Raw genomic sequence first — 16,037 nt, 5'->3', positions numbered from 1 at the left:
GATCTCCATTAAATTGTTTTTGATGACACATCAGGGCAATCAACAATTTAATTCTCAAACTTTTTGATACCCAGCATATCTTGATGTCCCTCAGCACTTCTCTGAAGCTCTTCAAAGTTGCACTCATGATGAACCAGATGCTAGCCAAAATACAGGTCCCATCACACATAGAAAAGTAAGAAAATGTAGCCCAAGATTGCCATAGTTATAAAGATGAGATGCAATGGTGGTTCACTTGCTTGGCACAGTCAGTGCTCCTGGTGAAGAGTTGTGTCTGAGGGAGATCTTGACCTGGGCTGTGCCCTGTTTGAGCTTCTGCTGGTGTATGTTAGACCTAGGGATGAAAGAGACAAAGACCCCGTGAGGACTTGCCATGTAGGCTATCCAGCAAACAGCAGCTTTATTCAGGGGATAATCTAGTATGACTTTTTCAGCTGAGTTCATTCCCAGAATCATTCCCAAAGGAGAAGGGCCTGTGAGCATCTGGGCCTGGATTCTTTTCTGTAATTATTTTTAAACAGTAATTCTTGAAACTGAACTGTGAACTACACACCAAGCAGGATTAAAAAAACACATTTCTTCAATAGTTCATATATACTGTATTGAAAAATAACTGTGTAGCAATGTCTGAATCTCAGTTCACATTAGGTGGGAGCAACCTAGAAAACCATGCACAGGCCTTCTGTGGGGCCTGGCGATCGTTGACGTGAACTCTCATATTATTTCTAGAATACGGAAACCCGCCTGTGTTCTACGTGTGAACCCCTACATCTGTGAATCTCAGAGAAACCGTCTCACAGGAAATCCATGAACAGTGAAGAGATGATATGATCTACAATTTCGTGCTGTATGCAAATCTCCCCAAGGGTAAGGCTATACTCATGAAGTTGTCGAATCATACTGTCCTCTCTTAACCTACCTTGGCTATGTCTCAGAAGACCCTGGTAGCACCATAAAAACACAATAGACCATGGTCATTATTCAGAAACTCTACAATACATTACAGTTCATGTGAAATTAAAACATTCCTAATGCCATTTGAAAGGAGGCTAGTGAATTAACCTGCAATGATTTTTCTGAAATGCAGCACTCTGAAAATCTATTGGGGAAAATCTGTCCTGACTGAAAGCCATGCTCATAATATACTCAGCAGCACAAAGTAGGATTCCATGCATCCTAGTGTTGAAGCCAATAAGACAAACCATGAATCTGTAGCGGGTTAACTGCAAAGAAAGCAACAAAGTCTAAGTTTTATTTTTAAAATAGCTATTTTGTTTAACTTTTTTATTACCGAAGATGATAATTACAAAACAGTAAAATATATAACAATGCAGAGAAAGCCATGAGGTTTGTCCTCTCTGTGGGCAATGAAACCTTGTAGCAATTACTTGAGACCAAACAATATGTGAAGCTCTTCCTGGGAGGTGACTGAAGATTCAAAGATGCTGCCCAGACAGCTTAACCAAACAGGAAGTATCAGGTTCACCCAGCAACCTGGGTTTAAAGTCCTTACAGAAAGACTGATCAAAACCACATGTAATTAAATGGCCTCTCAACACACTCACCAATATGCATATCAGCACAGAGATACCTAACACACACACACACACACACACACACACACACACACACACACACACTACAGAAACCGTAAATGAGCAGAAAACAATGAGGATACCCCAATGCTGGAAGAATCATTGAATGCAGAATATGCAAAGCTGATGTTTAAAGTGATGGTGAACTCTCCTATGCATCTGCTACAGACAAAAATACTTAGAGAGCATACTTCTGGGGCAGACTAAGTTGAGAGAGTTGGAACACCTTTTCTCTTGAAGCCTCACATCTCTCACACCAACCCTCAGCCTGAGAGACTGCTTTCACGCATCCCTCTTCATCTAGTGAGCTAGCTCTAGAATGTAAGCTCCAGAATGTAAGAAAAGAACTATAGCAACACTGACATAAAACAGTACTGACAAGCTACTCAAGCTCTATCAGTATGAATAAGATCTAGGCAGACTGAGGAGACCATCTTGCAATGTAGGAAGAAATGAAGAGAAAGGACACAAGCCCCCTCCCTAAAGAAGACATGACAACCACTCATTTGGCAATTCCACTGGGCTCTAATAATTGTAAATTGCTTTCTATCTATAATCACAAATGCACCTTACAGAGAAAATCAGCTAAAGCCCTAACTTCATCACTCAAATCTTGTTGCTAATGCAAAGGACGCACACACATAGAACTTCTCTAGCATATGTGTTACGGCTGTGTAATGTTTGTTTAACCTATCTATGCTAATGAACTGCAGCTTGTAGTTGAGCAGGAAGGACTGCTTGGCAGTCCTCCACTTTCTTACAAGAGACTCACACCACAGGGTCTTATAAATGATCACACAAATGATCTGAATAAGATACAGGAGAGTGCCTAGATAAGGTAGAGGATGTTTATAGGGTTTATGGTTAGACATGAGGACAACCTACCCTGATGCTTCATTCATCTTACCTGCTGCAGTTTGGCACATAGGTCATAGATATTCATGCTGGCCTCACCACAGAGCCACTTTCTCCTGTTGTACTGCACTTCTGTTACATTCTGTTTTGCTACAAGCATTCTGTTCTCATCCCACAATAGCTTTGCTTTCCTCTTCATGTGAATTGACTCTCTCAGGAGGTGGCAGTTCCAGATGCTGAATCACAAAGAAAAAGTGATGACTTTTTCAAGTCAGCATTTCTCCCACACCTCCAAGTACTATGAGCAGTTCATGGGCCCTGATCCCCAGAGAGGCCCTCAGTACAATCCAGATCACCCATGGAACATCACATGGAAAAAAGTCAAATCCAGAGAACAGCCCCAGATGATGGCTTCTGTCTTCTTGACATGGGTGCTCTAAATCCATGGTAAAATGCCACCTAGCCTCTCAGTTGTAAGAGTGGAAAGAAATCATGTAAGTGGGGGAGAAGTTGTGGAACTCAGAAGTCCCTTCTGTCTCTCAGGTAGTGAGATGAATTGCCTTTTTTTTTCTTTTCTTTTCTTCTTTTTTCTTTTCTTTTTTCTTTTTTCTATCTTTCTTTCTTTCTTTCTTTCTTTCTTTCTTTTTTTTTGAAAACTGAATGACCTAGGCAATGAAAACCAAATAGAGATTTGGCAAACTGTTGATATCTGAACCTGGGAAGCAGTGGAGTAGGCAGTGCAAACAAATATTCTTGGGATGAAGCCCCTGTGGGTAACTGGTTCTGCAGAGCAGAAAACTCAGCCTGATACATAGAATGCTAAAGAGAGACAGAGCCCATACACAGAGTCTGAAGGAAAGGGATAAGTTCCCATAATCTGAGTATCCAAGGCTAATCAGGAAAGGGAACAGAAAAGAAAAATGGAGAGGAACCCAGTAGGTGACAAAGGAGAGAAGGAAGGCCAGGTGTTCCTGGTGGTCATGAACTCTGCCAAGAGTTTATGGCAAATTTCAATGTGGATTCATGAAACTAGAAAATGCTAAGATGGTTTTCTTACATTAACACTGTCTGGTCAGATAAGCCAAGCAGGAGGCTGGGAAAGGGCAAGGTTTCCACCACTCTTGAAGCCACTCCTATTTGTACGTCCCCACAAGGTGAAGACTAACAATGAGTTCAGCAAGCAGGATTCTTGAAAATTTAGGGGATCAGCATCAGGTGGCAGATTTTGGAAGCAGCAGGGTCAACCAGGAATCAGGTGTTTCTTTAGTACACATTTCCACTTCCCTGGCAGCTTTTCTCAAGAGGCAGAGCATATTTCAGGGCTAGGTTTCTCTACAAAGGAAAATTCAAGAAATGATAGTGATTTGCAAATCAGAAACGATAGTGACTCTTAGCCAGCATGAGAGGCATATGGTTAAGTGAACTGAGGGTGACATCATGCCTGGGATAAGGCCTGGATCTATTGTTACTTTTTATGTGATTTTCTCAGCTTCCTAAACAGCACTTCTGTAAAAGTTGCTTGGTATATTTCAAATGTGCAGGCAAGGCATAGACCATGCCTGCAAAATCCTCAGTGAATGCAGTGGCTGCAATTTTATTTGGAAGAAAGAGAATTTTATCTCATAGGTAGTTGCACATTTCAATGTGAATTTTAAAACCTGACCATGATTGTCTTTTTGTAGGTCATTTCTAATGTTTAGCTCTGTGACTACTGGAGAATCTAACTTTCCTTCTGGTAGGAACAAGCCTGTATAAAATGTGAGAAAGAATTCAGTTGTTTAGAGAGTTTCAGTGTCTTTCCTATGGGTTTTCTTTAATCTCAGAAGATTGCTGTAAGCATGAAGGAAAATAATCATGTACTTGACACAGTGTAATGACAGGTAAAGCTAACCTTGTCTATGCTAGGTAAAACCTAAGCATTCTAGGATGCATTGATTACAAAGGTTTTGCATCAGGTTAGCTCTGTGTCCTGTGCCTTCCATATCAACCCCATTTTCTAGCAACTAATGATTAATTTAAGGGAGTCCCATGTGAGTGGAAGGGGAAGGAGAACCTATAGGCATGGGTAGGAAAATCTTTTGAAGACTAGCGTGTCTTCTTATTACAGATACTTTTTGGCCAGTGTAATGATTTCTATGAAACAACAATTCAAAAAATGTGGTGTCTCCATTTTCTAAATGTTGTGCATTGTTTGTACAGTTATAGATTTGTGTCTCCATGTGTAAACTTGTGTGCCATCCCACTTGTGTGGAGCCTAGAAAACAAGGTCTGAATCAATTTTCTCTTGTCGTGTGACTCCTGGACTTCAAACTTGGTCACCAGCTTGGTTTCACGCACTTTTACCTGCTGTGAAATCCCACCAGTTCATTTACATACATTTCTTTGACCCTTTTGTGGCATAGTACATATAGACCTGGCTGGCCTGGAACACAGGGATACAGCTCTCTGAGCCTAGAATTAAACACACTCATTACTACATCAAAGTGTTATGACATTAAAGTAGTTGATACCAGATATTTCCAATAAGTACCTCAGTTTTTCCAGCATGTATACACTGCATCATACAGACTGCATACCTAAGAAAGATTGTAGTCAGAAACTACCTTTCAAACTGCAATGTTCTGGTCTAGACCCTATTCCATCTGTTTCTCCAGGATTCATGTGTATGTAACACACAACAAAACAAATTATAAATATGTAGAAATGACTTATGAAATGTCCCACATAAATACATCTTCCTGGCCTGTCTTTGTGCCTACCAATACCTCCTCCAAACCACTAAGTACAGACAGTAGTCCACAGAGGGCTTCCTAATTCTACTCTCAGTCCTTTTAGCAAAAACTTATTGACAAAGTGATATTTCACTACTTTTACATTTAACACACATTGGGCAGTTCTAAATATAGAGATGAACTAGATGTTTCTTTCTTACTTTTTTTCCTTTGACGGTCCAGCAACAGATTTATTTTTTTATTAGATATATTTTATTTACATTTCAAATGTTATCCCCTTTCCCTATTTCCCTTCCCCTTCTTCTATGAGGGTACTACCCCACTCACCCATTCACCCACTTTTGAAACCATCCTCTACTGCCTCCCTGCCCTGACATTCCCCTATACTGTGGCATTGAGCCTTGGAAGGAACAAAGGCTTCTCCTCCAATTGATATCCAACAAGGCCATTCTTTGCTACACATGCAGCTGGAACCATAGGTCTGTCCACGTGTATACTTTGGATACTGGTTTAGTCTCTGGGAGCTCCACTTAATGAGTATAGTTGTTCTTATGGGAAGCAAACTTCTTCAGCTCCTTCAGTCTTTTTTCTAACTCCTCCATTGAGTATCTCATTCTCAGTTCAATGGTTGGCTGTTATCATCTGATGACTAAGCAGTCTTGCTATGCTTCTTGGAAGATTTTTGGTCCAAATCTATTTTACTGGTATCCACAAAGTTAGACACATTGTTCACATTAAGAATTTAAGACCCTGTGTAGCTCTGGCTGGTTGGGAACTCATTATGTTACCCAAGCCTAATGGGACTTACAGAGAGCCTTCTCTGAGTGATACTTTTGGGGTTACAGAATGATGTCATCACAGCTGAATAAAAAAGGTTCCTATGACTTAAGAGTGGAGAACACATTTTTATTCAAAAGAATAATTCTTCAAGGCTTTTAAAATAGCATCTAATGAGAAGCATATGTGACTTTTTTTTCTTCGAATTTTTAACATAGTGGATTAAGCTGATGGATTTTTGTATATTGACACATTCCTGCATCCTGATGTCCTGTAACACATGTAGCTTTTTCTGTCTTCAGTGGAAGAGGATGCATCTAATCCTGTAGAGACTTGATGCCTCAGTAAAGGATGATGTTGAGTAGGGAGTGGCTGAGAGAAGGCAGCACGCCTAAGATGTGAAGTTAAGGGGGAATGGGGAAAAGAACTCTGGGAGGAAGGACTTGGAGAAAGGCAACACTTGGAAAGTAAAGTAATAAAATAATTAATAAAAATTGCTTTAGAAGTAATTGAAGAAAACACAAAAATATTTCACCCTTGAATTTTAAACTATTCAAAAATTGAAGTATATAATGTAAACATAAAATCAAAAAAGCTTTACAGATTAATGAAATGTCATTTGATGTGATATTCCAATACTATTCTCATGAAACATCATGTCTCAGGCTTAGAATACAAAAATAATCAATTGTATGAATGTTACATAAGAAAAGACTAAATGCAATCTGTCCAATATTATTCAATATTAGATATAAGTAACATGTCCATACCGGTTTCTTTCACAGAACTTAATCAGTCATACAAACTTTTATTCAATATCATCAAAAATATATTGCTAATATTTTCTTTTCCATATTCAAGATGTTATAACAGTTTTATTATTTCTATTTCAGTCGATACTCTCCAAACACAGAGTTGATAATATAATTTTATTGTACACTGCTATTAAATAACAATAAATTGCATCATTATTAAATATTTAGTATAATTATCATAGGTCATATTTCTGGATATAATCTTAATTTGACTGTTCTTCTGTTGCTATTAGTTTATCTAGACAGAAAATGAAATATACGTAAAAAACAAAGTGACTGAATGTTGGAATCACATGAATTCCCTTAATTTTATGGCTGGATTTTATATACATATATGTATTACGTAACAAAAGACAATTTATAATCTGTACAAAATCATATAATATTAGTAGGTAAAATTTACAAAAGGTGTCTATTAAGTAGACCATAAATATGGTTTATAATTATATAAACAACCTATTAGAAGAAATGAGGCTTCATGAAATGCTTTCATGTATATATAAAATAAAATGTGATCTTTCTAGCAAACCCAAATTTCAATTTCTTTAGCAAGTAATCATTGACTATCTAAGCATGATACTAGTAAGAGAATTTGACTACTATATACTTAATTAATGTTTTTAGTAAAAAAAATCTTTACACACCAAAAAATCTTTGACTATTTCCAGGTTACATCTTGTTTTACATGTACTTTATGGTCATTGTAACTAGTAAGATCTTAATCACACTATCAAACCTTTAAAAAAAAAAAACCAAGTACTGACAAAAATGTATTGTATACTTTAATGCAAAAAATGCTTAAAATCTTTACATTTATCTTTGTTTTTTCAAATAAAGTTGTAAAAAAAATAAAACCTTACTTAAGTATCTACCATACATTATATAAAAAAATGTTTTCATTCTATTCAATAGGGGCTTAAAGGGGCAGTCATTAATTACAATGTATAACCTGTGCAAAATAGCAAATCAATTACAGAAAAATAGATAACAAAAAATAACCAAACTTGAAATTGAAAGAAAGGAAACAAAACACCCTGAGCAATCAAATCTCTAACCCCAAACCAAACACAATAATTAAACTAAGCAGCATTCTATTACTGCAGATTTAGCTGCACAGATCTACCACCTGTGGCTGGCATTGGAATCATAGTGAGTAGGGAGTCACTGATAGCAATACCCTTCTCAAGATGATTGTAGACATGGCCCTTAGGGGATTTAATGGTCACAGTCTTCCAAGGCTAAGCATGAGACATCTTAGAGGCTTTGGCTGGAAGTCTTTCAAATTTTCTTGACTGATCTCCATGAACCTATTCTTGATGACCAATCAAGACAAACAACCATTTACGCTCTCAGACCCCTCCTGGATGGCCAGCAGCTCTGAGGTGCCTCAGCACTTCTCTGAGACCCTCTCAGGTGAGCATTCAGCAAGAAGGATTTCTTATCTCTTAGTGGAAACTCACTACTCTTTTCTACATGGTCCGCAGCAGTTACTCAGTTCAAATCTTTCCATTTCTAATGAGATAAACATTTCAAAGTTTATCTTCCTGATTTCTACCAATATCTACCAATAATTTTGTAGCATACAGTTGTTAGCAGCCAGTCTCACTGAAGTCTTTTTCCTGAAGCCCATAACTTATTCATTTTACTAACATATCGTGCATGTAATACTGCTTGTCTGGATAGAGTGCTTCTTTCTCAGCTCTGAACTAGATGATAAGTCTTATGCATTGAAAACTTTAACCATTCACAAGTCTCTGTTTTTCACACTCACCTGTTGAAAGTGGCAATTCTTAGATTCTCTGCTTCAAGAATTCTCAAAGCTGTTACTGTCCCTACAGAGTTATATGCAATAATGACTTTGTATAGTCCTACAACCTAGAGAACTAAGCAACTGCAGGCACACAGGTAAAAACTGAGCTAGTAGACATCTCTAAAAAAGCCCTTTGGCAATGAGATTCAATTGTTGCTCTTTTCAGATCATTCCTCTTAAAAGTGAAAATGTAAGCATTAATTATTCATAAGAATCCTTTATCAAAAGAGTAATATGAATTATGAATTCTGTCCCTGACACTGGATTTACCTTACTTGTGAAGTCTTCACTTCATATTCTGGATAAATCCTGCATACCAGAAAGCAAGTCAGTGATTCACAGGGAATGGGTTAGTGTCTACCTCAGTCCATGGCAAGTCATGCTGCATGTTTTAGAAGCATGAATCTTCAAAGGTAGCACTTCTCTTTTACATGCTTTAACACCCAACTGCCCAAGAGAACACCATTTACAGATGCCTCTGAAGTAAAGATCAACCACATAATTTTCACCTTTATTTTCTCAACTAGAATTTAGGGCTTCATGGTGAATAATTGATGGGGTCCTCAGACTCTGTTTTTTCTAAAAAACCTCAGAAAGGGTTGATTGTTCTGAAAATACAAATTATCATTTTCTTGACTGTTTTGCACTCTGAGGGTCATGTCCAAACCTTATCAACCACAGGCACATGACTGGGCTCAGGCTATGGCCCCTGAAGGTCGTGTTGGCTACAACATCTACCAGCAATGTATGAAGGTCCTCATTTTTCCCAACCCTCCTTGAGGCTGATTTTGAGTAAAGGAAATTACAGAGTGATACAGATTGAACACAGGGTGAGTGCTTTAGATAGTCATGAGCCTAAGGGTCTGTCAGAGGCAGACCAGTTATTGAACATCAGCAGAGCTAGGTGCATCTTATCATTGCAACTCCAAGCAATGCAATCTTCCAAATAATAAATTCCAGGCAAAACTACAAGACCAAGGATATGTGAGTGAAGCTTATGGAAAGCTGGAAAAAAAAACTTGTAGCTGGCAATGAGGAAAGCAAACCAGGAGGCTGAGAAGATATATTGAGACACCTGACCTTCCAGTCACTATTCATCAAGAGCAGAAAAAGATAGGAACCCTTAGCCAGCCTTTCTTATCTCTCAGGCACATGGATTTTATAAGGCAGCTTGCTCCTCACTACCTTGTTAGACAGTCCTCTGGTTTCCTGCAAAGAATTTCTGTGCAGATGAACAGTTTTGCCTCTACCAATACTTGAAAATATGATGCTACAATGCTTTTCCCCTCATTAATTCTAGGGTCCTGTTTGCACACGCAGAACAATGGCTGCTGTGTTTGGTGTTTGGTGGACACACAGTGAAATGACAGAGAACTTGTTTTGCAATAAGTTGATGGCTACCATCATTTAAGATATATGAGCAAGTGAACTTACATATGTGTAGACACAGGAAAGAGTAAATGCTTGCACTTCTGCAGGCACCTTCACACATCTCTCTCTCTCTCTCTCTCTTTCTCTCTCTCTTTCTCTCTCTCTCTCTCTCTCTCTCACACGCACACACACACACACACACACACACACACACACACACACACACACACTATAGAAAACATGAATGAACAGAAAGCACTGCAGAGAGCATTCTGGTGGAGAAACACCAGAATTTAATGTTTCAAGTGAAACCCTGAACTTTTCTGTCCAATCCCTTGCTGATTGAAAATGCTGAGGAAAGACACTTTTTGGTCAAAGTTTGTTGAGGTAATTAAATAAATTTTCTCTTGAAGCCCCAAATTTCTCACATACTGCTCAGTATGTGGGAAGACTCACTGCATCCCTGGTCATTCAGTCAGCTCCAGAATATAAGCACCATGAAAGAACACTCCAGCATCACTCCTATAAAGCAGGACTGACAATCTGCTACTCAGGCTCTGTCAATATGGAATAAGATATGGGCAGGATGAAGAGAGCATTTGCACTGCAGAGAGAGAAAGTTCCCCCTCTCTCCAAAAAGACAAAAAAAGAGAGACATTTTTTGGGCATTACACTGGGCTGTAATCTTCCAAGTTGCTTCCTGTCTGTAACGTCACATGATTTTTGCAAACAACTGAGCTACAGGCCTTGACTTCATCACTCAAAGCTCTGTGCTACTCTAAAGGAGGCTCCCACAAAGCATCTTTATAACAGAATCGTATGTGAGTGTATGATGTGTGATCAACCTACCTCCCTTACTGAAATGCATCTTGTATTTGAGCAGAAGAATTTGTTTGCTGATTCTCCAGTTTCTTGCAAGAGGCTAACACAATGGCAGTCTTGTCAATGATCATATAGATGAACAACCGGATGAGACATAGTAGAGTGCCTGGGTAAAGAGGAGCATGGTTTCATGGGTTTCATGAGTCTGACTGGGTTACAGTTAGACAGAAGGACAGCTTGCCCTGTGCTTCATTCATCCTACCTGCTGCTGTTTTGCACATATGTCATAGAACATCATGCTGGCCTCTTCACAGGACTCTTCCAGAGCAATCTGCTCACCTTGCAGCATTCTGTTCTCATTTCACAATATCTTTATCTTGTGCTTCAACTCACTCAGGAAGTGGCAGTAGCTGATGCTGAACCACAAAAAAGAAAAAAAAAAATAGCTAAATCCCAGACAGAATGCATTTGTCTCCAACTCCTCCAAGTATCATCATTCCCAAAACCCTGAGAAATCTCATACCCTGAGCCACCAACCAGCCAGCACACACTAGCTGGCCCAAGGCCCTGACACCTATAGCAGAGGACAGCCAGGAATGGCCTTGATGTGAGGAGATGTAACTATCCTTTGAAAGACTTGAGACCCTAGGGAATGGAGAGTTCTGGTGGGGTGTGGGGGGTTTCAGAGGGCATGGATATCTCATTGGAGATGGGGGAGTAACAATGGAATGAGGACCTGTCAGAGGGCGGATCAGGAGGAGGATAAAGTTCAGACTGTAAAAAAATTTAAGGGTCATAATAAAAATAATAAATAAAGTTTTAGATTTGCATATGCATGTACAGGCAAAAATATATATTAATTCATGTGTTTATGTGCCTTGTGTGTGTGTTTGTGGTTGTGTGTGTGAGTGTGTGTGTGTCTGTATGTGTAGATTCCTATCAACTTGTATGTTTACCTGGTTGTACAGGATTAGATTAATGGAGCCAAAGATACTATAAAATTCTAAAATTTTTGCCTCACATGTCAAATGATATTAGTGCACTACAGAGCACAGGATGTAGATTGAAAAGAGACATAGGAGAGGTCATGTTTCTGACTGACGGAGGCATGGCTCCCAGTTCTCAGTTGATAAGTGAAATTTCAGGATCTTTACTGTCTTAGTGACCTCTCAAAAATAAAACAAGTAAAGCTTAGGAAATGCAAAAGATGGGACGGGCCGTTGTACAGTCATGATATCTAGCTTATATGAGAGCACACAGATTAACTAATTTTCTATTACTGTTTTCTTATTTGAAAACAAATAATGGGATGATCTGTGGAGTGGTTGGTGAGAATGAAAACATTGACTAAGATGAATAACAGGGCTCCCAGAGCAGGAGCTTAGCATTCTCACTGCAGAGCATTTAGCTGGGGGGGGGGGGGGGGGGGTTAAAAAATTTCCCAATCAAAACAGCAGGAACACGAACAATTTAGAATGTTTTGCATGCTGAGATGAAAACCATATGCCAACTCTGGCAAGTTTGTAGGCATTTCTAATAAACAAACAAACAAAGTCCTATTACAGTTCCAGCGGTTGCAGCAGAGAGAGCTATGAGCTAGTGTGTGCTGCTTCCTTTCCCCAGATACCCAGGGCCTCAGACCTGCACCAACAGAGTTGGACCCATAAGCACCCTAGTTGACCTTTCTGCTGTCAGGACAGGATTCTACAAAAATTTTTTTTTTGGCAACAAGAAGCCTGTATTTGGGAGGCCTCTTACTGAGTCCTTTAGGGCTCATAGCTTTAGACACAAATTCAGTCAGGCTGTGGTAAATGGAACTTCTATTGGAAAAGCTATTCACTTTGGTGCATGTCAGAAGCAGTGGCCAAGAACAAGAGGCTGGTCTCCCACCAATATGTGATCCTTTATTGGAAACAACTTATTCTACACAGCTTTGGGAATTTTCTAAGGCAGATTGCATAATAGGTCAAGAACCCTGATTCCAGGTTTGGTTTATGAGTGGAAAGCACATCACTGATCTAGGTCACTAAGTGATATGCCCACTATATATTCATCCCATTCAAGATTTGTTTTATGCCTCCATAGTATTCTGGAGGATCTTTATATTAGCATTACTGAAAACATAAAGGGGTTACTAAAATGTACTATGCTTGTATTATAAGAACATACATAGTTTAAGAGTTTAAGAATGTGTGTTTGTGTGTTTGTGTGTATGTGTGTGTGCTTGTGTGTGCAAGCATGCATGCATGCCTCCATTGACGGTACAATCTTGTAATGACCAGGATAAGTGTGGAGAGCAGGTGTGGCGGCAGTCCAAAGATGGCGCTTGGGACCCCTGCCAAGTCTTGTGACTAGCACCTGACTTCCTCCTGCCCCCGGGATTAGCCACTCCCACCGTGTGAGCCACGCAGGTGCACCCATGACGTGAGATCAGGCCAGATGACGCGGACCTATGAACTGTAGCCACGCAACATGGACTGAGGAGGTGGAGTTGAGAGAGGATAAAAGGGACTGCGCTTGGGGGCAGAGGAGGAGAGAGAGAAGGGGAGACAGAAAGACACTTGCATGCTGTAAGGTTCCTGAATAAACTGCTTTGAAAAGAACGCTGTGTCATCACTCCTTTTCTGCTGGTTGGAGACAGTAGCGACAGATAAGAAAGGATTAGAGGGAAGGCTGCATGACACACTGAAGGGCATCAGGAGGCAGACTTCTCTTTGTTCTTAGGGCTATACACGAACTGTATTTGGTCCAGAGAAGCTGTCTGGATGATTTGGTACTGCATGGGAATCTGCCTTTTTCTTTCTTTTGGATAGTTGGATACTGAGCATCTTGCTCCCTCTTCTGGATGATTTTCATAATGCATGGGGGTGTGGCAGGGGCTCTCATCCTTTTCTCTCTGCCTTGGGTAAAGAAAGTGAACCTACCTCACTCTTCAGGTCACCAAAAGTACTCATGAACACAGGACTCAAGGTTCATGTGAATTTGAGATATGTTCTGAAGTAACCTCATATAGTGGCTGCCACATCTTACTCCAACATACTGGGACTTCTATTGCTTATGAAACCTTGTATCCTGACCCCCAGGAAATCAAAGAATCTCTAGGAATGGATCCAGCGAGTCCACCATATCCCTTAAGGGAAAAACTAGCTCTCTAAAAAGTTCCTAAGGAGTCTGTGCCACTGGTCTTGGCCCACATGAAAACTTTTAATATGTTTTCTTTCTGTCTTCAAAACACCTATTCTCAATCCTGGCTTCTTAGTGCTCCACAGAAGTCTGGTGCAAATAATTAGTGTTTCCAGGGAGGATACTCAACATCAGGACTGCTATATAATCTCTCCATGCAATTCTAATGTACCACCAAAATGAGCATATGGACTAAGACAGTGCTGGTTAAAGTGGGGTTCCCTAACCCTCAGCAAGAACATCACCTGCAAAGAGTCTCCAGTATAGACTTAGGGCTCCAAGGATTCACAGGGACACACACACACACACACACACACACACACACAATTGATCCTCTTTGAAGGGTTTCTGTCAGTAAACTTTTGCTGCACTGCATCCTTAGTGAATTCCTTTAAATTTTATGGACATCTGATGCCCATAACATAGAAGATAACTCCCAGTAGACATGCACCAAGGTCTCAGACATTTGGGTGCTTTCCTCTTGGACAAAGGCAATCACAGCTTGGTGGTGCTGAGCACTAGGTACTCTGGACCTACTTGGATTACATCATATATTAGCTGACAATGTCCTCCAAGCACAGCATGGCTGGGCTAGCTTATGGCATCCAGAGCCAGTAGAACTGCAGCATGGCCTGAGCAACAGGTCCAACCATAGTGGTTGGAAACAGGATTCCAACTTGAGGAAAGCTGCTCTGCTTTTAGGGGCATAAGTGGATTCCAAGCATTTCCTCTTACTCAGATCTTTAGTGGACCTCAACATAGTTGCTCTTGGCCCTATGCTAATCAGCCATACAAGTTCATTTATCTTTATATACTAAAGAAACTACTGGAAGGTACAGATGGAAAGGCGTTTTCCTGTTCTGCATGACTTGAGTACTGCATGATGCTATATCACCGCCTTCTACTTGCTCTTGGTAATGAAGTGGACTTTAATGCTTTGCACACTGGATGTGGACTTTTTCTCCATCTTCTAAATGCATGGGATACTGCATGCAAATGTATCCATCTGTTCTGGGTGGTTTGGGAACTATTACCTTGTTTAGATGTCTTGGGATGTAGATGGGATATATTGGCCTTTTCTGGGGTCCACGTGGACTATATAAACATCTTCTAGATGCTTTCTTATAGCAGAAGATCCACTACCCTCTTTACCCACTGTCAGTACTAGTACTGCCTGTGAAGCTATAGACCTTATGGATGTGGAAGTCACTGCATGGGAAGCTGTCATCCACTTCTGACATCTTTGGGTACTTCATGGGCATCTATCATTCTTTTCTAGGTGTTTTGAGTATTGCAAAAGCAACCAGCTTTTTCTAACACTTGACCCCATTTTCCCTCCCTCTCATCCTAGGGTCTATGGAATAGGCTTTGGAATGAAAAAGACCAGAAATCTGGAGAACATTCATTCAAGGTTGGCCATGGTTGGATTGTTTTGACAGTCACTGAAAAGATAAGCTGAAAGCTAAGATGAGGCCTTAATAAAGCTATATGCTACAAAATCCCTGAGTCTCTTCCCTTCCCTTTCCTCCTCATATTCTCTTAGTGGATACTTAACTTGAAATTAACAGTGATTTAGAGGCAAATTCTGTTGATGATCACCTGACCTGGCCAGGACCCAGGATCATGGGAGGTACTGATTCTGTCTTTTTTGTCTATGAACCATAGTGAGGGCTCTGGTTCTAGTTTGTCTACTTCTTAGAAAGCAACCTGCCTTATAGACTTGGGCTATGTCTCTTAGACTCAATATTGCTAAGTGTGAAAAATCTGTGAACCCCTTCTAGCATGTTTTGCAGCCTCAGGAGCCTCTGGATAAAAAAAATGTTTTGTACTATGAGGGAATGCCAGACATCCAAGGGCCTCTGAGTTTCTGGCAGGGACTTTTCAGAGATGGTTTCTATGGGACTCATAGATGGAACGTGTTCCTGAATGGGGGAGGTCTTCTGTCTTCTCTCAGATGATGTTTGTGTTCTACCTGCTGATGACTGTCCAATATCACAGACAGTTAAAATTAGGTGGGAGCCACATCTAGATCTTAAAGGTACATCAATACTTTTGGCAATAAAATTTTCAGAAGTAG

At 40.0% G+C, this 16,037-nt stretch overlaps 1 protein-coding gene across 1 annotated transcript in view; it reads right to left on the bottom strand.

The window, feature by feature from the left end:
• Window positions 1–2,538, bottom strand: part of TRMT61B (tRNA methyltransferase 61B) — a gene marked incomplete at both ends in the record, with an annotated part of 31,897 nt that extends 29,359 nt beyond the window's left edge. Inside the window, 1 exon segment of the mRNA XM_080911532.1 lies at window positions 2,503–2,538. Within this exon segment, the coding sequence (XP_080767658.1) occupies window positions 2,503–2,538 (36 nt within the window).
• Between the last annotated feature and the right edge of the window lie 13,499 nt (window positions 2,539–16,037).

Source organism: Micromys minutus (genome assembly GCF_963924665.1).
Source record: "Micromys minutus genome assembly, chromosome: 1".
In the NCBI taxonomy this organism is placed as follows: Eukaryota; Metazoa; Chordata; class Mammalia; order Rodentia; family Muridae; genus Micromys; species Micromys minutus.
The sequence above is the reverse complement of the archived record's forward strand: the minus strand, read 5'-3'. Positions and strand labels throughout refer to the sequence as shown.